This window comes from Mycteria americana, chromosome 12, assembly GCF_035582795.1.
Source record: "Mycteria americana isolate JAX WOST 10 ecotype Jacksonville Zoo and Gardens chromosome 12, USCA_MyAme_1.0, whole genome shotgun sequence".
Classification (NCBI taxonomy): Eukaryota; Metazoa; Chordata; class Aves; order Ciconiiformes; family Ciconiidae; genus Mycteria; species Mycteria americana.
Genome location: NC_134376.1, coordinates 8,973,898 through 8,998,852, shown reverse-complemented (window position 1 = coordinate 8,998,852; position 24,955 = coordinate 8,973,898). Strand labels below are relative to the sequence as shown.

At 40.8% G+C, this 24,955-nt stretch overlaps 1 protein-coding gene across 2 annotated transcripts; it reads right to left on the bottom strand.

Moving 5' to 3' along the window:
* Positions 1-221: 221 nt before the first annotated feature.
* Positions 222-14,704, bottom strand: RAC1 (Rac family small GTPase 1). Of its 2 annotated transcripts, XM_075515418.1 has the most exons (7): positions 14,473-14,704; positions 8,631-8,702; positions 7,127-7,244; positions 4,728-4,784; positions 2,929-2,991; positions 2,001-2,160; positions 222-1,835 (listed from the first exon to the last, which is right to left on the bottom strand). In XM_075515418.1, the coding sequence occupies exons 1-7, from the start codon at positions 14,505-14,507 to the stop codon at positions 1,705-1,707; spliced, it is 636 nt and encodes a 211-aa protein (XP_075371533.1). In that variant the 5' UTR covers positions 14,508-14,704; the 3' UTR covers positions 222-1,704. The 2 variants fall into 2 exon arrangements, with proteins under 2 accessions (XP_075371533.1, XP_075371534.1); XM_075515419.1 differs by lacking the exon at positions 4,728-4,784 and having other exon boundaries at positions 14,473-14,700.
* Between the last annotated feature and the right edge of the window lie 10,251 nt (positions 14,705-24,955).

The following is a 24,955-nucleotide window of genomic DNA, read 5'->3' as shown; positions in this document are numbered from 1 at the left end:
CTCAACTGATAATGCAAGGCCTCTAAAGAAAAGAACTGTTGCCAAGTCTTGTATTTAATGCCAGTTCTTAACATTAAAGCACTAGTGAAGGAGCCTGTGGTCAGCACATGTCCCTGAGGAGATGAGTACCCCTCACTGCTGTCAGCAATGGAAGCAGAACACTTACTCATAGCAGCACAAGAATGAGAACACTTGCTCAGAAACTCAAACATTACCACACATGTGATTCAAGGATTTATTAAGTCATACATGCAAAACATACTGCTAATTGCATTAGCAAAAGATCAATGTAAAAACTTCACACTTTTGCAACTTTTATTTTTAAGTTTTGCTTTAGTGGTTGAAAGGGTGTAGTTCCACATTGTATTCCTGCCAGTTTGGGATGTACAGAACACTAGCACTAATTTACAGAACCTCACAGACCCAAGTTACCATTACTCAATCTATGCTGCACATGAACATGTAGTGACATAAAGAACACTTGGCTGCATTAGTAATGTTACAGTGGTGGGGATATCTGGCAAATAGTGATATTTGAGAAGGTTCATAGTTTATAGAGGTTTAAAACATAAAAATTACTAAAATGTGTAAAGCTGCTTCACATGATTTTTACACCTAGTTAATAGACTAAAAGCTCCTCAGAAAGCATAACTTACTGGGTCAGAAAGAACAGGAAAATAAGGAAGATATGCTTGAATATTCTACTCTACCAAAGGAGAAAAAAAAAAAAAAAAGAGAGCAAATTTCTATCATCGGAAAGGCTTTCAAATACAAGTTATACTGCTCAGTAAGAAGAGATTCTACAAGAAAAGCATTTACTACACAACAGCTGTGGGAATGACTGGTTCAGAATTGTACCTGAATGAATGCCCTGCTTGGAATTCAAAGGAATTTCCCTATGACCACCAACCTCTCCACTACTGCACCTCTGGGAAAACAGTCCCCAATTTCAACCTGCACTAAAAGTCAATTCAGTTTCAGCTCCTCTGGCAGTGTAGTGTCAGTCATCTGTACAGCATCAAAATACTGTCTGGCACTAGCATTTGATCCAACCCAACAATACAATGCTGTCAAAAGGACTAGATACGCTTCAGTAAGAATAGTTAATTTATTTATTTTTTAAATCACAGCAGCAAGAACTAGATTGCAACCAAGCCCTTACCAATGATAAAGCATTTTACACTGTGACTCAAGGGTGTCAGTCATTGTCAAAGATTTAGGTTCAATATACAACACTATGCAATGACTGTGGGTTGAGAAAACATTTAATAAAACACATTAGAGTGCAGTGTTTTGCTAATTATACGGTACTGTTACTTACTGTGAAAAACTAGAAAGTGTTTTTGCATTTCCTAACAGAAATTAGAGTCATCTTCAGGAATAATCTTTAAAAAACAGTTTAGTGCTTAGTGTTCGTAGCACAACAACGCAACTTAGTTCAGCAGATAGTTTGGCAACACTTAATTGAGCAAGAAGAGGATTTTAAAAATAAGGCTTTACATAGGTTTGTCTTTTCAGGAGTCTGCTTTGAGAAGAATGCAAGGTAACTTTCATACTTTAAACAAATGAAACTGAAATTGTTGATTGGTTCAAGAATTTATGGAAGAGAACTAATTTATAACAGAAAAACTTGGCATTGAGTGTGAATGCTCCATTGTTCTGAGCAAAGCACAGGGTCTGGAGTGGGGTGGGGGAGGGTAACGTTTACAGCAGCAGACATTTTCTCTTCCTCTTCTTTACAGGAGGGGGGCACAGAACTGCTCGAATAGCTTCATCAAACACTGTCTTGAGGCCTCGCTGCGTAAGTGCTGAGCATTCTAGGTATTTCACTGCACCTGTGGAAAGCAAACAGGCAATTACAAAGCAGTTTTCCACAATCACAGCAGCACTGCTTCTAGCTAGCTCCACAAGAAAAGCCAGGCATTTATTTTAACTAAGGTACAACATCTTCCACAAACAAAATTTAGATCAAGTCAACAAGAACCCCACTGCCATCATACCAATCTCTTTTGCCATGGCAAGGCCCTGGGGGTAGGTGATAGGAGTCAGCTTCTTCTCCTTCAGTTTTTCAATAGTGTCCTTATCATCCCGGAGATCGAGTTTGGTTCCCACTAAAATGATGGGGGTGTTGGGGCAATGGTGCCTCACCTCAGGATACCACTGCAAAAAAACAGCATAGGTTTTGTGTGTGGGCAGATTTCCATGAAAGCTCTCGAACATTACGACTGAAAGGCTCAGTGTCCTTCGTGACACTTCAAGAGTCAGCCAAAGAGTAAAGGAGGGAGCCTAAGAACCCCTTAAGGCAGTACTAATAAAGAACACACAATTACAAAACATTTTTAATGAACCCAACATGTGTTTCCATATACTTCAAAAGTTTATCCTATTAAGGGCTGTATTTTCTCAGCATACCAGAAAAACCCTGATCTGCACTTCCCCCACCAGTGGAAGCTACCTCTCATTTGTGAAGTCTCCACAACGCCATTCAGCTGAGTTGTCCAAGGACATGGAAGACTGCAACAGTAGCAGAGCATGTGCTAGAATGTGCTGATTCAAGGAACAAGTGGCATCCACCTAATTTTTGCATGCATTTGTTTTTTAATATTTTCCTTTCAATTGCATTAAAAGGAAGGTTGCTGTTGCATTAGAAGGAAACTTCCTGTTGGTGATCTTAGCCCCTTGTTGGCTGAAAACTCTTAAACTACTCTTATCCTATGAATGCATCAAGGAACAATTCATACTTAAGAGTGTTTCACCTGCCCTGAACATCCATGACTTAGAAGTTAGGCAGATGAATTTCTGCCTTTTCAAACTACAGTTTGCATTGCCTGCCAAAAAAAAAATTATCACCTAATATTTCCAGACACTGCTGTAAAGTGAACAGTACGTTGAACCCTGAGAAATAAAGTGATACCAGCTTGTACTTACCTTAGCACGGACATTTTCAAAGGAAGCGGGACTCACAAGGGAAAAGCAGATTAAGAAGACATCCTACAAAACAAGTTGTTAGACATTAGCCCAGCAGAACAACCATTATAAAATCTCATCACCCTGAAAAGGCCAATGATCACCAGCACCTATCACACTTGCAAAAGGCAAGGTCAACAACACAGCTGCACGTGACAATCAGAGGTAGCTTTCCCATTGGGAAATCCATCCCAGGCAGCTACAAGCCAGACGCAAAGGGCAGGGGAACCAACAACAAATAGATTGTAATCAAGTTTGTAATCAGCTATTGCAGTAGCCAGCAACTAAAATGCTAATACCATTGCATTGCAAGCTTTTTTTTCCCTAAATATAATTTCTTCTCCCTCACTGACACTTCGGCAGGGGACGGGGGGGGTGGGGGGACAGGGACGGGACATGGCATGTGAAAAAAAAAAACCACAAAAAAACCCCCACAAAATACCACACTTCAGATCCTGACAAACCCAGGAAGCAACAAAGAGTCATTAGACTGGCTTCTGAATTGGGGTTGGATGCTCTTTGCAGACCTCTAAGTGATTTAAGCCTTGAAAGACACATAACTCATCAGCATAGGGTGTTGCAAAGTGTTAACTGTCAGCATCAATTTTTAAAATATTAATGTACTATTAATATACTGCTCTAAAGTAGTCTTAAATTGCCAAGACAAAGTATGCAGTATGGAATAAATCATACGACTATTATTTCTACAATTATTACTTCCATGCCCAAGTCAGAAGAATCTTGTAGAACTGCCACTTCTGAATGTCAGTATAAAAAGATTTCAGAATTTCTCTATAACCAAATTAGGATTGAGACAGGTATTAAAAACCCTGAAGCTGGCTCCCTCCCTCCCTTTCTAAATTATGAGAAAGCAGAGAGAAAAGTGGGTGTTTTCAGGGATCTTACACATCTCGCTTTTCAATTGAAGGCAAAAAGAAAGATTGTAAGTAAGAGCAAGTAAAAACATTTTAGAGCAAATGCTTACACTAACTGCTGTACAGTATACACTTCAAAAAAACCAATGAGCTTCATACATGACACACTGTAGTCTACAAGCATTCAGAATAACCACAACGTTAATTTCGCTGTCTAACCGGATGAAGACAGTAACCTTGCTGTATGACCCAAAACTCAATAAGCATCTCTCAAAAAGCCCAACTTTCCCCAACCTACCTCCACATCCGTTCTTATTCCGGTATCAAATGTGTTAAAGAATCAGGCATTTCAGAATGTTAGTTGATTGTGCTGCATCTCAAGGCATTTTGTTAGGTCAGCATCTGACATCTGCACTGCTAAGCACTTGCAACCCAGTTGTTCATGCATCACCCCAACAAGTTTCGTAGCAGCGTCCCAGAAGAAGAAAGAAACAACATCAAATAATGTGATACTATGGCCACTACTTCTGTTTTCCAATTCTGCAGGTTTGTGGTGACGGAAGCTCTGCACGTTACGCAGACTCTCTCATTTACTAGCTCCAGAGATCAAAAAATTCAGTGTAACCATGAGGAATTATTTGAAGATTTTAGGTGTCTTGCACACTATCAATCTTGATAAGTAGGAAGAAGAGCTATTTATTTGCAAGAAAAGGTTTAGTCTTAGCAACTCATATGAAGAGATTTGGTAACAGAGTTCTCAGATCTAGCAATTCGATAGTTCCAAGAAAAGTAGTTGTTTAAAAAAATAGGGGCCAATTTATCACTATCATAAGCAAGACAAGATGACAGAACTTGGAACTGAAGTTTATTTAAAGTTTTACATACGGCAATAGGTTGATCTGTCAGACTGGAAGATATATTCTTACCATTGGTTCCTCCAACCTAATAACAGTAGGAGATAAAGTTACTCCTAAAATGGATTTAAGGGAAAACGTTCTGAGTCAGCGATTTGTGCTCACAAATATCCACAACATGTCTCTTCTTCTTAAGAGAGACGCTACCCTGTAATTCAGCACAACCAACTACCTGCATCCAGAACAGACCACCAGACTGCCCCATAAACCTGTAAATATCTGTCTGCATTGTCAGAGACTTGCAAGAGCAAACCTCTCATGAAAAGCATCCTCCTAACTTAATTTTCTCTTTGGTTTCGTCTCCTGAGGAAACAAAGTTAACCACCTTTTCTGTCCCAACTTCTTCCTTCCCCAAATATTTTTAAATACTGGTAGATTTCAAATACGTTCAGGAGAAGGTATTAAATTCCTGTATATTTTAAGGAAAAAAATGAGTAAGGGAAAAAGATACAAATTAATGCCTCCACTATGGCAAAGTCCTTTGTGAAGTTAATAGCTGTTGAGCTGCTGGGTGGCTAGTCAAGACACATACTGGCCAAGTAATCAGCAATACCTGCTTTCACCTTGCCCAGGATGTAGCTGAGGTGCACACATACGGAAACAGAGGGCCACAAAAATATGTGCAGGGTGAGTTGTAAATAGCACAGTGAAGGAAGGGGGAGGCTGAATGCAGATCCTAAAAACAGTCAGGCTTCATCAGCTCCACTGTTCTCTTCCTCTGTGCTTTTTGTTAGTTTCATGGGTTTTTTGTCCCTGAAGTGATGATGAATCTTACATATTGCACAAGTCTAAAATCGGAAGACTGCTTCATAAGAAGTTCAAGACTTACCACCCTGTTTCGTTTGCTGCTATAAAAAATAATCTGAGTAACTGAAAGTACTTCAAACCTTTACTTAACAGTTACACATGCTTGTACAGAAGAGATTTTTTACCAAAAGTATGCTTAGATTGACGTGGAATTCTTTTGCAGTCTATCAGAAAGCCACAGTTACTTTAGCAGGCTGAAGACATGCACATGCATTCTGTCCTTTTGTCATAGGGGACAAACAATATTCTCCCTGACAACTCTTTCTCACACTATTGTGTGATCTTTCAATATATTTTTTTCTACCCCAAGATACTTTTTTGAAAATATTTTTATGACATTAAGCAAAGCTTAAGTTTTCCTAAGTATCCTATAAATATCTAAATATTAGTGAAAAACAGCTTTCCATTGTTTCGCTTTCTAGAAAAGGCAGATATTTCTGGCATTTCTACCAGAGTTGCCTACAACTGGCAAGTTCATATCCATCTTGCGTTATCATAACTGATGGGAAGGCCTAACTGTAAGACTTAGTGAGCAGTGAATTAAGGAAAATTGTGAATTAAGACAGTTTAATTAAAGCACCTGAGTTCATTAAATAATATTCACATTATTCAGGAAAGCAGTTATGCTGTAGAATAACTGGAACAATCTTGCATTTTACATTATTAGCATTGAATATATATATCTGACAGTTAACAACAGCAGTAATCAATGCCAAAAAAACCTGCAAATTACCACCTTTCTTTAGTTACAGCACAGCTCTGCCAGATAAAAGTAACTGCTCTAAAGAGACTAGAAAATCAGTCTCTACAAAGATTAACTGTAGCTGAAGTCGCAGGGGAAAGAAAAGAGCGGATTACTTCAGCATTTTCCTGATACAAGGAAAGATGCAGCCTGCAGACAGGACTTAACCAGTTGCAAGCATGGAAGACAGAAGCACGTTTGTATTGATGTGATAGCACAAACTATAGTAAGTAATAATAGCCATAGGCTTAAGTATATTTGAAAGCTCCGATCCACCCTCTGTCAATACCAATAATATCTTCATTCAGTACTGCCTCTTTCACATTTAGAACATCTTCGCAGAGACTAAACAATGTCAAGTGCTTAGCAGTGACAGTGTCAGGTTGCAGCCAAACATCACGCCTAAAAACAAAAACAAGCCCTGCTTTTGGCAGGCATGCTAACCTTAAAATCAATGAACCAGCTGATGAGACTATTCACCAAGGGGTTTTCTGTTTTGTTGGGGGGGTGGGGTGTTTGTTTTTTTCTTGTTTTAAATCAAGCATTCTAGTTGATTCTCAGGCTGCAACTACACAAAAGCCAACATGTATCAGTGCATGCAAATACACAAGCATGCAAATTTTAACAATTATACACACATCGAAGATTTTAATATTACAGCTACAGCACGTAGGATGAAGGATGGTAGCTTGCAACAAGCTACTGTTACTGAGAAATACAACTCCAGATGTGACAATGTTGGCCTTATGTTCAAAAAGAAAACACCTTTATGTTATACAAAGCTGTGCAGATTCTTTCTATTTTCACACTGTAGTTCTTACTGTTTGTGGATAGGAGAGTGGACGTAGTCTGTCATAGTCCTCTTGACCAGCTGTATCCCACAAACCCAGATTGACCGGCTTTCCATCAACCATTACATTAGCAGAGTAGTTGTCAAAACTAAAAATTAAAGAAAGAGTTAGCTGCATTAGCTTGCAGTAAAATAGGGCACCCAAGGACTTTTTCCTACAGAGTCCTAGCTGGGAACACTACGAAAGGAAACATTTCTGTTGCACCCTTCTGCCCCCCAGAAACAGTAAAGTTGTTCTTTAAGTACTGAGCCTGGCATTGGGTAATGGAAGGAAAAAATATGCACAACAGACTTGGTCTAGTCTGAACAGAGGTCATCTTTTTCATTGCTCTTCCAAAGGAAGCATTCATCTAAGTACAGGAAAGCAGGTGATGCACTTAGCAAGCGCTTTCCAGTCTTTGTGGGACATTCAGCAAGTTAATCTGTCTCATCCTGTAAGACTTAGAATAGAAGATACATGAGCAACAACCAAGGAATCCTTAATGACAACAGTAGGTAAGGAAAAAAAAAAACCCCAAACTTATTAATCCTGCTAATCAAAAAGCCCTCTAATGAAATATCAAAGTTAATAACCAGGGGCCAGTAGAGGCATAACTTTTAGCTCGTCACTACTGCAGGTGCAAAGGTTTTAATGACTTAAGGCTAAACTAAGTTCACTGGGAACACAAGCATACTGTAATACAAAAATCTGAATTTAAGATCAAAAAAAGGAAACAGGAGTAATTAAGACAACAAGACCTTGGAAGGGTAACTAAAGTCATCTGTAAATCTCATTAGAATGTATTTTGTAATCTGAAAAACTCATCAATACTTACAGAGAGCAAGACCGCCAGATAAATATGGAGACATCCAAAAAGGGCAAAGCAGCTGCTCATGTATAAAACACCTCCCCCCAACAGGCCCTCAAAAAGAGAACTACACTAATACTGATACTGACAAATCCTTACATGCAAGAAAATGGGAAGCACCAAAATAAATGAGTCCCCACAGTCTTGCCTGAGGAGCTATAGAGCTGTGGCTGCCTTAGCACAGGATTGGCAGTAGCACAAAAAGTGGACAGAACAAATGAAAAAAAAAATCTTTAGTCACGTAAACCAACTATTTCTGACTACGATATAATGTTTTACAAGCTGTTCAGCCTTGGGACTGCTTATTATGAATGATATTAAAGATAGAAATAACACATTATTTTAAAGGAGAACAGCATCTGATAAAATATTAGTCCCTAGTAAGCTAGGCCTAGAGGGCAGAGAGGCAAAACTGATGGAGCGTGAACAAGCACTGGTATGACTGTGCTAAGCAGTAAAAGCCCAAAATGCTTCTCCTTACACACACCTAGATACTCAGTTAAACATTTAAGATGAAACTGAGGGGTGCTTGCAGCCAATTCAAACAATTCCAGTAAGGAATCTGGAATGGCAGTAGGCACAGAGAAGTTAACATCAATGAGTTCTCAGGATTTTGTAAGTACTTACACAGTGGGTATATATTCTCCAGGAAATGCATTGGTTGTGTAACTGATGAGTAGGCATGTTTTACCTACAGCACTGTAAAAAGAGAAAGTTCACATGTAAAACACATTCATCTTGAATAATGAGAAATAATATACCTTTTAGGGAAGAAGACTGATTACATCCAGTCATTTAAGGAACAACTGAGTGTCGGTAGTCTTGTGCAGGAAAACAGCTAATAGACTGTAGCCTTAAGATCACTGGCAATGAAAACACACCTAATATAAACATCCATTTTGTGAAATGGTAAATTACCAAATTTTGTTAATCTTTAGACAAAAAAAACCCCACAAGTATTAATAAGACTACTAACATCTGCTAGTGACCTGACTGAATACTCATCAAGACTGCTTTACTCCAACTCCCTGGAATTAAAAAAAAAACCTGAAAAGTATTTCCAGATACCCTTTACACAATTCCAAAACAGTTACCGTTCCAGAAAATGGTATACTTTCACATAAGTGAAGTTTGAAAAAGCTTGAAATGTATAATTTCTCAAAATATTGTTACTTTTGAGTACTTGAGGAAAAAATACAAGTGATAATCCTCACAATATTTATTGCTATTGCAAAATGACTCCCCGCATGCATTCGTCAACTATTCAAACATTTCATAAACTGATTTATAGATAAATTACATTCCAATATTGGAGGACTTGGAACATCGAACCTTCCCCCACAGATCTAATTCTGAACAGCCTCAAATGGGAGCAGGACAAGGTTCTGTTCCAGATTTCCTTCAAAACTCTGGTAGCTCATTCCCTCCCCACATCTTATCTAGAGTCAAACATTAGATTAACAACGGTATTGAATTTTTGTTACAGTTTCAATTAAAGGGTTGGAAAACTTTAAATTGGACCATATTTCTTTAAAATAGACTCTGCAAGGAGCGCTTCTGACACTGCAGACTGGTTCCCATGCTGGCTTCTCATTTGACATGCATAATCCTTTACCAGTGTGAGAGATTCCAGAAGTGAATGTGCAACTAGTTCCACAAAAGCGATAATGCCCAGACAGCCTTACAGTCTTCCCGATCACTCTCCCCAAACAGACAAACTCCCATGCAAGGAAAACTGTGCTGTCTTGCAGATGTTTTATCACTACACTGATTTGCTCAAAGCAAGTCAGCAGTAACTTTGAAACCGTAATGTACTTACACATATAATCTTGCCATTAGTATTAGGTTTGACTCATGACCCTCCTGAACAAACTGAAGAAACTCATTAAAGTTTTAGTCTATAACTACAGTTAATATTAAAAAAAAAAAAGAACCAAATGCTATTGCTAAAAATATCCTATTATCCTTTAACTTCTGCAGAAGAAAAAAAAAAGTTAACTCACAAACAAGCTTTAGTCAAGGGCTTACCAGCTCTCCAGCTGCAAATATTTTGAGGCATTCACATCTGAATTTTACTATGTATCTTCCACTGAAATCACTGCATTTCTTCTCTTGGTTTGGAAGCATGTGGACTGTCCCTTCACTTACCAAAGACCATCTTCAAAACATTATTTAAAATTATTTAACACTCAACATTAACCAACTAGCCTTACCTAGTGACTCACAATTTAAGGCAGGTTAAGTAAATTTGAGCTTTGTCACAACCATAAGTTACCATGTACGTTGTAGCTCAATCTGTAACACATCTCTCCATTTAAGCAGTTCCATACTGCGTTAGCCCAAGACGGTATTTGATAGCAACATCTGACAACATTACCTTAAATGCTTGAGCTATTAAAAAGTTGCTTCAGCGTGCAAAATTATCTACGATTTTATCCTACATGCCCATTTTTTAATTGCAATTTTATGTTTCTGAGCTGACACCTAGCATAACATCCCATCTGCTGCAACTCTCTCCATGCAGTTTTCCACACTACTTTTCACACCTGCTTCTAAGGAAACAAGGTGCCCGCTCCTTGCACAGTGTGAGATTTTTTTCTTTTCCTTTCAGCATGCACTCTCTTTTACCAAGCTATAACAACAACAAAAAGGGGACATTTAATTCTATTCTTGATAAGTACAATCTCAGAACATTTTCCTGTAGTAACAGGCTTGAGATGCACTTATGCTTAAAAGAAGGAGAGGGATTTACCACTGAAAAAACTTCTGTGGGAAAGAATCAGGGAGCAGTATGACAACATGGCTAAGCTAATTTAACAGCTGTCTGTCAGAAGAGGAGATCCCATCTTATCTCTTACACTAGCACTCACTGACTCTGTAACAAACCAGAACACAGAGTCAAGGAAAGCTATTCACTCCGCCTCCCCCATAAGGACAACTTGCTATCTTAGCTCCCTGAGCTATCAGCTAAATCAGTTCGAATATATTGCTGAATTGCACTCACAACACTATAAAGCAGGCTACGCTGGTCCAGCTTATAAAGGACAAACGTGAAAATCTTCAAAATACCGAGAGAAGCAAAAGCCAGCTTCTCTGGGAAACATCTTGAGGCGCAGAGGCTATGTGTTCTCACACTTCTAGAACCTGTTTGGTCTGACACTTCATTTTCCAGTAATTCATTACAGGTAATTTAAGCTTCTAACAAATTAATTTTGAACTCAACATTTTCAGCAGTGGATCAAGAACTTTTCTCTGCACCCAGGCTCCTTTGCTCACCTTGCACTGAAACTGGTGAGTCTGCTCTGGCTAATCAAAACAGCACAGGAAGGAGGTGGTGAGAGATTTCATTCCAAGCTTAGAAGTGCCTGTAGTGTGTTTCTGCAGCACCAATCAGCCAGAGTCATTCAAACAAGAAAAAACACGTTCAACAACCCTGTTTCAGACTTGCTCCATCCAGGCTTCCTGCTTTCCTTGCCTTTTGGCTCACTGCCCTACAAATCAGATCGTTATGGTCACCAGTCTTAAAAATAAACACTAATGCCTACCTTTATAAATAAAGTACATCCTCTAAGTACTTTATCAACTTTTTTAGACTTCTAATTTCTGCATTAAAGCAACTCCCCAAAAGAGAATTCCAACTGTTTGGCAAAATATAAATCCTTGTACATAAAGGCTGAGACTAAGAAACTAAAATAACACCAACCCAAGATTAGTCATCACAAGATTTCTAGCAACTACTTAATCATAGCTCTGTCCACCCACTATTACATAAATGAAGTTAGTAACATTTGACTGTTATTAAAGATATGGCCTACAGAAATCCAGCGTTTTAACCACTTAACAAGTGAAAGACAAAGACAGCACTGAGTCCCTTATTGCTTCTGGGTACCATCCGGGAATCAATATATTTATATAGCCACATATGTATTAATTCCTGAAAACAAAACATCATCTCTTTCCTGGCCTTATTTATACTAACAAGTTTTATGAAGTTTCGCCACTGTGTTAGAGCTGCTTGGAACCATGTTATGTGACATGCACTGAAAATGCCGTTAGAGGATCTGCACCAGCATGTCTTCCACTCTAAAGGCACCAGAGCTGCACAGATGGTTGAGAGTCTCCTGCTTTCCCGCAACTAAAAACTAATTGTGAGAATTTAGTTCCCATTTGCAGCCATGGTAATGGAGACCAGCTGAAGCACTTGCTGGTTTAATTCCGGAAATGCTGATATCTACAAACAGGTGGCAGCCTTCATAAAGAGCTTTTATTATGTCATTTCTTTCTTTCTCTGATCCACATGAACAACCTCCCTAGCAGACATGATGCACAACAGCCCAGGTCTTCACTCAAACGTTAAACAGTAGCTGAGATTTCTCTAGTACCATCCTCAGACCAAAAGTTCAGTATTTTTGCTATAGTAGGTTTAGTTACATACAGCTCTGCCAGATAAGCTGTTTTACTCACTATGATACACCCTCTCCCAAATATGCTGTTCAGTACCTACAATACTACTACATTTTTTTTAACTTTAAAAGTTCAGTAACAGAAGTTACTAAACTTCAAGTCACTGCACTCTCTACAGATTGCATTGGAGAGACCTGAGGTGTTCAGCATCTTACACAAACATTGCACTACACTCAATAAGAAGCCAATTACCCTACACCACACACCCACTCCACCCCACCCCCCGACAAGCTATCAAACCAAATACAGCATGGTTTTAGCAGACAAGGTCTCAAATTAAGCAAAATTCCAAACAGGGACTCTTAATTCACTGCTCTTGTTCTTACAGTATTTCTACAATTAAAAAATGCCTACAAAAGAGCATTAAGTTTGACCATTTCTGTGGCATCTAGTAATCCTTTCTCCAAAATGCAGAACTTCCCTTAACATTACACGACATCACTAGAGATTTCATACCACTTAACAGCTGCCTTTTTAAAGTGAAAACAAAAGCCGCTAAAAATAACTTACACCAATGCTTTTTCTCAAGTGTCAATCAACAGCAATTCTTGCAGCTACTCAAGTAGAGTGCTCTTCATCTGTCCTGCACATTCCTACTGCTCTGCATCATCAAGAAGTCAAAGCAACAGTTGCCATTTATTTTTCCCCAAAACAATCCTCACAGTGAAGAAAAAAAACAAAGGGCAAAATATGATAGCACAACTAGCATACATGCCATGTTTTTCTAGTCAAATTAATTGTCTAAACAGATACTAGTCAAAGCTCTAAGAACAAACATGAGTTACCTAGGAGAAACAGCCTACTCATTTACAAACTAAAAAAAAATATATATATAATCATAATCACACAGGTACTTCTACAGCTTTGTTTATTTTGTTCCTAGTAGATCTTTGTGGAGGGTACATAAAACAATACCTAAGTTTTATATTACATAAGCAAATCTTTAACTTGCATTGTTTTACAGAAACACTAAAGCTTTAACCTTATCTAACATTTCTAACCTTAACATTTCTTAAACTTAAGAGTTAACTCAATTCTAAAAAGCATGCTCAAGTTGTTTCATTTATAAGTAATACTATATTAGAATGCTGTAGGTGCAACAGTTCTTTACAGACAAGTATATCACTAATTATTTGTATTTCAAGCACTTTATCAGTCTCCTTTAGACAGGAACCTCACAAGACTACATGTACGCATGCAGAAAAAGTCTCTGCTCGCAAGCATTTATGATCTGCTCAGAGTTTAGCACGTTTCACTTAGTTTTACTGCAAGAATCAGATTTCAAAAATCAAGCTATAAACAGTAATAAGTAGTAAGTTTGTTACTTTCACAAAGGATATATCAAATCAATATTAAACTTCTTATATCATTAAAAGCATGGTATTTTTTTGTAATACACTTTGATTACTTCGGCGTGTCTAGTGATATAAGAAACACTAGAAACAAGAGACAGCTCCAGGGCGAGCCAGGAGAAGCGGCCCACCCCTGCCAGAACCAACCCGAAGCGCACACCCTCCTGTACCACGGCAGGCGAAAGCCACTTCTGTCAGCACGGATATGAATTACCCTGCCAGCACTACAGCACCTACCCCCGGAGCGCCTTCCCCACCGGCAATCCAGGGCTCGGGGAGGAAGCCAGCACCGGAGACACCCTGCAGAAACCTCGCTCTCCCGCTCCCCGCTGCCGAGGCAGCCACCATTTGCTCGCAGCAGTCATCGCCTTGCCCCACGCTTCCCTCCCCTCCCCCGCCACCAGCAGGAAGCCGCGGCCGCCACCCACCCACCCACCGCCTCGGCGCGGACACCCCCGGCCCCGGCGAGCCCCCGCACCCCTCAGGGGCGGCAAGGCCGCGCTCGGGCCCCGCGGCGGGGGCGCCCACGGCTTGCGGCGGGGCCCGGGCGGCCCGCGCCGCTCCCCGCCTCACGGGCGGACACCCTTCCCCCCGCAGGGGCCGGCAGGTCTCCTCACGGCGAGGGCCCGAGCGAGGGGGCCCCTCAGACTTACCCGTCGCCCACCACCACACACTTGATGGCCTGCATCGGGGCTGCGCCGCGGCGGCGGGTTCTGCTGCTGAGCGGGGCGAGGAGGGCCGCGCAAGAAGGGAGCCGGCGGCGGTCTCCGCACCAGGTCGCGGCCGCCTCCGCCCTGTGCCTGGGAGCGGGGACGAGGCAGCGGCCACCACCCAAGGCGGGGAGAGGGAGGACTGCGGGGAAACAGGAAGCGGCCGCTCCACTCACATCCGGCCGGGCTGCGCTCGGCCCCTGCGGCCCCGCCTTCAGGCCCGCTCGGCGATACCCCGCCCTCACGGGGGGCCGCTTCGGCGCCGCCGCTTCGGGCCTCTTCGGCCGGCGGCGCGCGGCGCCGAGCGGGCTTCGGGCCTCTTCGGCAGCGTTCGGGTTTCTCCGTCGCGCCGGGAGGGCTTCGGGCGCGCTCGGCACCGCTCACCTCCGAGCAGGAGCGGCCGCCATGCTTGTGCTACTAACCCAGTCAGGGAACGGGGGAGCCTCCCCCCGGCTCCCCCCGCCTCAGGACGAGGGAGGGCTCCAGGGCGATCCCTTGTGGTTTTTTCCTTTAATCAGCCAGAGTCTTGCTGAAATGTGACGTCATGCGCTGGCATTGCTGAGACGAGCAAGCAGCCTCGTGCTTCGAGCAGGGCTGGCGGCGGTATGCAGGCCGCAGGAGAGAGCTCGTCCCGCGGGGAGGCTGTGCTGCCGTCTCCAGCCAGCGTCTAGTCGTGGACACGAGTCAGGGCATCATGCCACACCAGCCCTGTCCACCGCTTCACTGGTGACATGTGGACCTGGCAGCCATGCTGTCACGTTGTGACAAACCCCTCTCAAACAAAAAGCTGTCTTCTGACACTGCTTGGGATCCTGTCTTTCACTCCTGACACAGTGTAACACAATCCTAGCACCCATCTGCTATCAGGACATCATGCACCAATCTAATTCAAGGTCAGGTTGGATGGGACTCTGAGCAACCTGATCAGTTAAAGATGTACCTGCTTTTGCAAGGGAGTTGGACTAGATGACCTGTAAAGGTCCCTTCCAATCCAAAGCATTCTATGATTCTACGAGTCTATGATTCTAATTCCTCGCACCTCATGAAGCATGTTAATGTGAAATTATCTTTGCCCTACAGCTGGCCTGAGCGGATGTAACTCAAGTTACCAGAGACCACCAGCAACGTTCCTGCTGTGCTGCTGTGGGGAGATGCCCATTTTCCCCAGCCACCTGCCACGGGACAGTAACTCTCACCTGGTGTGCCAGCACAGTGCGGAGTCAGAACATTTCCCTTCATCAATGGATCCTCACGCCGCCCTCCCTCCTCCTGATGTGCTATTGATGTTAATTAACTCTGCTGGCAAATTTTAAACCAGGTCAGTGCACAGTCAGTATTCACAAGATGGGACAGCCCAGGGACTGTCAGGCTACACAGAGCCTTGGGTTTCTTTTTTCCCCAAGCAAACCAGTTATTTTCAGGAAACACTGAAGTAAAAGTCAAGCAAACAGGTCCTATGATCCCAGGAGTCTTTGAATTTCTACAGTTGGTTCTTGCCATAATTCTACTTGGCAGAGAAGCTTCTGGTTGGACTGATGCACACGACTGCTATTGCCTTTGTTTGCATTGCCATCCGTTCCTCAGAGAAAGTATGGGGAAAGGGCCCATGCACATGCTGCTTCTGCAAAGTGATGATGAAGTCACTGAAATCGATACAGTGTACCATCATGGATTTTCCAGTGATTGGATCTTCGATTCATTTCGGAACATTTCTACATTATTTTCATACCGCACAATGCAACCTCATCAGTTGACAGAGCATTCCATGATATTTACTCTGTTCCATTTTTCTTCCGCTGAGCAGAGATAATTCTCAGATACTTCACGTTAGTGAGGAAAACATCATAACTATCAGTGTGAACTGAAAGGCTATTTTTGCAACACTTGTATGTCCATGTTCCCTCATACAGATGGAAACTGAAATGACTTGTCATTTAAGCTAAATATCCTTAAAGCCAAGACTCCGCTGCTGCCAATGACCTGGCAACTGTTTTCTACCCAGCAGCCGGGAGCTGCGGAAGAGAGGTGTGGGCAGTATTGCAGCGCTCCTGCTGTTCTTGGCTGCTACAACAGCTTTTGGGGCCTTCGAGATACTGCACAGAAATAGAGTAGACATGAAGACTGTCTAATTTATGCCATGGTCCTGGGGAGACCCAGGACATGCGAAGATTCAAGTGACATGTAAAACTGCTTCTGATTTTCCCACCACCTACCTATTCCTCCACTGGTTCTTTTTTATCCAGTGTAAAACAGATGGATGATTAGAGTTTTTTGCATGAAAAAGAGGTACAACAAAATTTACAATATTATTACAAAATAGCATACAAAGACAAGGACGAAGGCTATAATACAGAAAACACATTAGCACAAATTGCTGTTATGATCCTGTCATGAGACAAGCAATATCTTTTTATAGATGTTCTTTTCAGTGTTCCTCCATCCTATTCTTTTGGGATCAATTGTTTTGCATTGTCAAAAAAATACTTAAGTTAAAACAGAGGGTATGCTTTGAATATGTTTTAAATTGACAATTTTATACCCAATTGGGTATATAATTGCCAACATTAGAAAATACCTAGATAAATATTTACTGTTAGTCATTAAAAGCAATATTACAGTTTGGATAGGTAATGATGGTAACAGATTTATACTTTTTTTTCCCCCACAGCTGTAAATCTTTAGTGCCTCAAATATCATAAAAAGGAGCTTTTTGGAATTGTTCAGAATTTTGCATTTGAAATCCTAGTTGATATCTCTCTTAAAGTGACTATTCTTTATTTGCCCTGGAAGACAAATTGTTACTTATGTGTACAGAATTTTATGCTCCTGTACATGATGTGTTAATTATTCTGTTATTAAACTTACTATATTTCAGCTACATTTTACTTTATTCTTGCATCTTTTTTGTTTAACTAGTATGTAGTGTGTTTGTTTTTAAAGAGAAACAAATAACTTACATGGTGCTACAAATGCTTAACACGACTTGCAGGTATGTCTTTTTCCCTGAGAATGAGAGGAGAGACTGACACAGGGAACATATTGAAACATGAGTTTGACAAAAGGAAAGAAACTTAGAGAACAGTATGAAAGACAGGGCAAAGGAGTGAGAAGTTAATAACAAACTACTTAATAGAAAAATTATCAGTTTGATAGATACGACTGCAGTGCTGAGTTGTATATAGAATAGTTACAAATGCAATACACAGAGGAGTATGTAAAAAGAAAGTAACAAATGGCAGTAACAATAACCAATTCTAAATCTTTCCATAATTCTGATAAGATCATGAATCATAAAGTTTGAGGCTTAGATCAGTCCTAACATTGTTCCACAATCTATCACCTTATCCTCTCTTATCCATTACAATTGTTGAAAGTCTTTTTCTTAGACATTGAGAGGAAATCATTATTTAAAATTGTTTTGGATACTGTCTGAATGTGTGTATTGTGTATGTGCTGGCACTGAAAGAGGATTATTATCCTTTGTGGATGGGGAGTGGCAGGGCAATCATGCTGATGCAATACTGGAAAGTTCTACGCACCATGACACAGACTATCAGCATTTCAGAGACAATAATTATTTGCACTTTTATAGTATCTTTCATCCCAAACTGTTACTGTATTCTTTAACATGTTAGTTCATTAATAAAGCCACAACCAAATGCACAGAGAAGTAGAGAAGTGCCAGTATGCACATTGTACATACAGGGAAACACATCAGTGAAACAAACAGAACACCTAAGAGTGATTCATAGGTGTATTCTCTTACCCCTAGATGACACTTCCTGCTGACACCAGTTCTGTTCAGTTGCCTTCAGGAAACAACATGCTACAATATCTAGGTCAAAAGTAGAAGTCTGTCCTTACTGATAGCATAAAAACTGTTTTAGGGGTGAAAAGCCATAATTGTAATTCACAGCCACTTGAAACCAGGGGTTGGACTGGAGTGCAAGAGCCAATTTTACGTGAAGCAAAGGTGTATCACAAAGTGTCAGAGGGCAGAATAAGGTTTTCAGCATGTTGCACTCTTCTCTCTGTAGAGATTTGTATTAAAATCAGAGCAAAAAAACCCACCCAAAATGACTGAAGAGAGATTTCTCTTACTGGAGAAAAACAGGGTTTCCAGATGCTTTTTCATCTTAAAATAGCTACGAGAATTGTCTTTAAAAATTGTACTTAAGGCTTGATTTTATCCTAATTTGAGTTGGTGGTAAAAGTCAGGTGATTAATGATGTAGTATTAGGGATATAGTAACTGGTAGAAAGAAATCTTAATGTACAGCACTAGGCATCCAAAATTCCTTCCTGGACTCTAGTTCCACCTGTGGTGTTATCTGCCTTTGTGGCCTGTCATGCACTGAGCCCCTCTGCCTTCCCACTTTTAAATCAGGATAGTAGTAGTTATTCAAGCTGTTTGGATAGTAGCTAGCACTTAAAAATTCACACCTAACACAGTTGCCTGAGATTCTGAAGTTTTTTTCTTAATGATTTTGAATTCTTTAGTTACGTGTCTTCGTCAAGCTAATAGAGCACACAATTTTAATTAGGAAAGTGACACTACCGCTGCGGAGGAAATTCAGAGTATCTTCTCTGAAGCTGGGGAGATACCGTGACATAAAATTAATGTTAGAAAAGAACATAATCCACAAGTAACAGTCTGCAATTTCTAGATATTCCAGGGAGACATTTTTGCCATGATTAGTCTCCTGAGTGTTGAAAAAAACCCTGTACTAGCATGTGATATGTGTGCTGTTCAAATATAGTACTCAGTCTGCTCTAGAGGAACCAAAGCCAGCAATAAAAAAGGAACCACAACTTTTAAATGTCAGCATTTGCTGCACCAGAGAGAACAGGTTAAAGGAGCATGAAAATAAAATGCTAGTATATAAATCTCTACATTAATAATGAAGCACTGTAAAACAAATGCATCACATTCATGTGATATTAGCATAGATGATTTAGCTGGTATACGTATACAACAGAAACAAGTCTTGTATTTTTTTTAGGTAGCGTCTGATAAATATCTCTTCTGTCAAGAATTTCAGTTATAAAAACCACATAAGGCTTTGCATTCACTTATGTCTACCCTCAGGTTTAGCAGCAGTAACAGACAGTGCTTACTACAGTGAGAACTGTTGTTGAAGGCAGTGGGACTATATACAGTAATCCCTGTATATAGCTGTACGCTTTCTGGAACAGAGACATCATTATATATTTATAAACAAGGACCTGAGCCTTCTCTGTGTCATTTCAGTTTGTTATCGCTGTAATCCCCTCAGCAGAAATATGGGAATAAGCCTTTTTATAACTGTAAGCATCACATCATGCCCTGAGGTGAGGCATTGCTGACATACACAGACGTGTAAGCTGCAGGTTCCCCTCAACTTCCACCTGTCTTGACATCAAGCATTTCACAGAAATTAGCTTTAAAATATTAAGAAAAAGAATGGAGGTTTAACCATTACATAAGCCCATGCAGTATTACTAGTTCTACTGCCTTCCACTGTCCAATCATTTTTCACATTAATGAAGACTGAAGGCTACAAGCTTTGACCTGGCCACTTGGTTTGCTTAGAAAGATTTAGTGTTTCTTTTGCTCCAGGCTTGCACACGTGCTCATAGACTTTAGCAGAGCTAGGACCTGAAAGGACCAAGTCTTCTACAGTCAGTTTGCCTGAGGACAGACGGAGTGGTAAGAAGCCTACTTCCCTCTGTCATGCTGCACAGCTGTGACTCACATCCCAACTAACAACTGCTCTTGGAGTGAAAAGCAAGACAATAACCAGACAGCTTCAAAAAACATATTAGATCAAAGCCAGAAGTTAAAATCAGTGGGTCCTCATATAGCACAGTCAGCATTTGGACCAGAAATGTACATTTATTACAGAAATAAGACAATTGTCAAAAAGTGATGATATATTCTGGAATCTATTCCTCACTGGAACCATTTGTAGAAATTCTGAAGAACTTATAAGAGGAATAAATATAATAAATAATTACAAAATAGCTTATTTTAGCATAAATAGAATATAGAAATTGTGTTAAAAACTTACTTTTTTTTCCTCAATGGTTGTATGCTGACAAGTTGCTACATAACAATTTCTGTGAGGAAGACTTCCCAAAATAAGATCTTTGATTTATTCGCCAATAAGATGTTTGATTTATTCTCCATTTCCTAAATATAAAAATTACAAAATTGGCCTGTTTGCAAAACTATCTAGGTTAATGGTGACATAGGTCAATCACCTTCTTTCTGTTTTACCAAGGGATGCAGTTGGGTGACTGGTAATTCTGCTTACTTCTGGCAGCTAAGTATTTTGATTTAATGTTAGACCCTGCCTTTATTAAACTGATGACAAATACCTGTTCCAATGAGGTCTTGTGCCTTTTTAATATTGCCTGTATTGGAGTACCAACGCTCCTCAGTGCAAGCTGTGTGCAATGCTGTGTTCTAACACAACAGCTTCTGCAAGAGTTGTTCATATTGTCGGTAGCCTCCCATGTTTCTGACTATAACTTGCCAACACTGTGTTGTTAGAATCCACAGTGTGTTGTACACTTAATTTTCTGAAAGATTTTGGAGAGAGGGGGCTCTACACTTGACGTCATCACAAACCAAAAGAGGAAACTGAACGCTTTTGTCACCAGGGACAATAAACTCTCTGAGGGGCGCCTGGGATTCCAGAGTGCCAAGGCAGATCACTGCTGGGGAAGGAAAGCACAGTGTTGGCAAAATGGGCTACCATAGCTGACGACAAGTTTCCTTGCAGTTCTAAAAAACCCACTCACAAGAAGGGGTTTGTTAGGAACCATCTGGCTTTTTCTTAACTGAACTTTCAGTCCAAAAAAGTACAGAAGATCACAGGAACTGAAGAGAACAAAATGTTGTATTGTTTAAAATATTTGACTTTTCCCCTTTTTCAAGTTTCTGTTATGATCCCGGTCTTTTGTAATCATTTTATGAATCATTTAATGCAATTTTTGCATACATAGCAATGGATATAAAAAGGCACCAGAAAGAAAGAACTGTAAGCACAAATAACCCTAAACTCTGTCTCATTTAAATAGTAAGTATTCATAGTTTATTTATGTTGTTATTAGTTCTCACAGAGAGCCCTGGAGACCTGATCTCAAGCATAAGGATTGTTCTGCGTCAGCTCCAGAACGAAGAGAGGTCCCTTCCCAAAAGAGGCCTATCCCAAGCAGAGGGCAGACAGATCGAGTTAAGCAGGGGAGTGCAATTAGGTAATATTGGCCTATGTGGTAGGCACATCAAGGGCCTAATTTTTCATTCTTTTGGAAATATAGTAACTTAAGAGCCCTGCAGGAGAACAGAGGAATCTTTGAATAAACCTACAAGGAACTACTTCTAAATATAATGGATATATGTTGAGAAAGCTTAAGAGGACATTTTGAAAATGTAACAAGTCATTAATGTTGACTAACAACATTTTTTCTTTGAACAGAGGAATACTTGAATACCTGAGAAGAAATTTTAGGTAAAATGAAATAAGACATGAAAAGACTTGAAAAGATAAGGATGCGCTTGTGGGATGCAATGGAGAAAGACGAGTAGGGTTAGGAAGGAAAAATGGGATGATGGCATTAAAGTGATGGAAAATTATCTCTGCAGCCATCAGCCACAAATCGCAAGTCAATAGTTTTGAACTTCTGCCTATTAAAGCAATCGGTGTTCTAGCTAAATTGAAAAGGATTTTACCACCATGACAGAGCTGAAATCAAAGGAGGAAGTGTGGGATGGTTTTGAGGTTTAGTTTCACTGTCCAAATAATTAGCTGATTTCCAAATCTTGATGTGACAAAATCTGGTGAATCTCTTCAATTGGTATTCAATTGCATTATCTGCTACTTTCTTTGTTGGAAAGCTAAAGAGTGTTTTATCAATCTCACTATTTAATTAAATAATTAGATCCAAATCAATACTGATGCTAACTTGTTATTATGAACTAATTTATTAATTATATTGCCTATTTCAGTGTAAAAAGCACTTTACAGTTAATCAAGATTTTAAAATTGATACTGTGTCACATCTGTTTTAATGAGCAACATGAGCCAGAGCTAATGAGACTCTGGCAGATACCTACCGATAAATATAAAAGTTAATCAGCTTCCTGATTTAACCTTTGTGTGTCACATTGCATTCCAATTTAATCATGGAAAGCTGCTAAATGTCCCATGGCAGCTAAAGCACATTTGTGCTTAGCTGTTGACAAGATGGTCTCAGTACATATAATGGCGAAGGGAATGGAGATGGTAAGGAATTCAAATTACCTTGGAATTCCAGTGTAGGGCCTGGACACATCTCGGGTCTAACAAGGTTATTAAAAACTTCAGATGAGCAGGAAAAAAGATACACCGCTGTCTTCACAAACCAGATGTGCTGAGCTGACATAGAAGGGAGGATGGGGATACCGCACACCACTCAGCGGTAAAACCACTGCTGTGTACAGTACTTTCCTGCTTGCAGAAGCACTATACCTGTCGTTGGAAAACTTTGTGACAGGCTAAGACGCTGTGGAATCAGAAGCTGTTGCATGAACTTTATGGATAGCATACGTAACTTCAGGCTCCTGCCTTTTTTTTGCATGGCTTGCTGTAATGACCCGAAGGATACTTTTTGAATGAACTGATGGGGAGAGTGAGGGCTATTATTTCAAGTTCCCCAAAATGAAAACAGTGCAGATAACAAGTCCTTTGAAATTTTCCCCCTTTGGAATAGTACAGGTAGGCTCAAGATGGCCAGGCACACGAAGATATGAAATCATAGACAGATCAAGCCTGGCCTCAGAGAGGGTCATTCATCTTTGATTAAAGAACTGACAGAAGTCTGTGGCTAAAGAGGGATCTGAAGAGTTTTGAATCTGCTAGGTGCCCTGTGGAAGATGGTCAAGTTCCTGAGAAGGTAGGTTTTAAGATACATTTTCTTTGAGACCTTTTTGATCTGAATGAGTGGTGTTTTGCTTTGTAAGAGTCAGTCGGATAATCTTAACTCTGAGACAACATTTAACTCCACAGCCTGAAATTCAGTCAGATCTACTGAGAAGACAGCAGTGACCTGCAGCTGTCTGGAGTTGGAGAACTGGGTCTGAATTAAGTAGATCAGGGATTTCCATGCTAAGAGGGGGCTATCTAAAGGCCTGAGATCCAAATGGGTTCCTTCAGGTCTGTTCAGAGGCGGGATGGGGTTAAAAATTGCATTAAGGACAGCTCCACTCACTGATTCTGCCAATTAAAACCATGCTGTACCCCTTCTGACCCCAGGGCAGCACCATATCAGGCTGGAGGGGCCTGCAGTGCCTCCTCACCCCTAAGACCGACAAGCTCTCCGAACACCATGTGTTCTTAAAACGGTCCCATTCCTGAGAGCACAAGCTAGTGCCTGTAGTTTCCTTAATTGAACCGTTTACGTTTTCCAGACACACACACAAGGTTTTTCAGGGGGTTTCTGCTCCATTATGTGACTCATGGATTACAGACAAAGGGATTGCAGATAAACCTGGGAAGGTGTCCAGTTTTGTTCTGGAATTGTTCTTTCTCTGTGCACCAGCATGATTCTGTGGCAATAAAATAGTATTTTACAAGGAGTTTAGATTAAGATATTGATTTTTCTATTATACAGTTACTAAAAGTTGATTGAATGGAAACTGTATAGAACAGTTCTGGGGGAAAAAAAGGGCCTTCTTCATAAATAGTATTGGTCATCTATTCATCTTTTGGGGCATTTTCCCCTACTTGCAAAGCAAGTGTCATGGTGATAATTTATCTCAAAGAGCTTCCTAAGAAATGTTTGCAAAATGTTTTGGACATCTTAGGTGTAACCTGTACTTGAACACTGTATTTTAAATTCAAAATAACTTAAGTATTGGCTTAAAAAGCATAGGAGGTATTTCCTTGTGGAAGTAGCTGGCTCGCCTTCCTTCCTTGCGGAAGTAGCTTGATCACCTAACTGCATGAACAACAAAGTTACAAAAAAACCCAGCCAAACCCAGAAAGCATTATCAATATTCATGGCCTATGGATTTTTTATTGAGAAGGTTAGAGTGCACACCTGGGTCAAGCCCTCAGGCTTCTCCTCCCCAGTGGAGAGGGGCTAGCTCGACTGGAAACGGATTTTAGGAATCACAGCACCTCTTCCTGGGCTCCCAGTTCGATTTCAACACCCGAGGGACGGGGCCTTGCTGAGGAGCGGAAGCCAGCCGGCCTGCAGCCGCACTGAGGGACGTGAGGGGAGGCGGCGACCTTCCCACCCCAGCGGCCGCGCCCGCTCCAACGGTCGCCCCTTCCCGCGCTCCGCCCTCAGGCGGGCCGTGCCACGCGCCGCCTCAGGCCCGCCCCCGCCCGGCGGGGAGGGCGGAGCCCGCCGACGCCCGCTGCCCCGCCCTTCCCTGTGGGCATGCGCAGCGAGGAGAG

Bases quoted from the DNA above. Each gene is read 5' to 3' on its own strand.
- RAC1 (XM_075515418.1), bottom strand. From the start codon at position 14,507: ATGCAGGCCATCAAGTGTGTGGTGGTGGGCGACGG. The intron at 8,703-14,472 runs GTAAGTCTGAGG...CTCTTTTTACAG, and splicing joins TGTGTGGTGGTGGGCGACGG to TGCTGTAGGTAAAACATGCC. The intron at 7,245-8,630 runs GTAAGTACTTAC...TTTAATTTTTAG, and splicing joins GGAGAATATATACCCACTGT to TTTTGACAACTACTCTGCTA.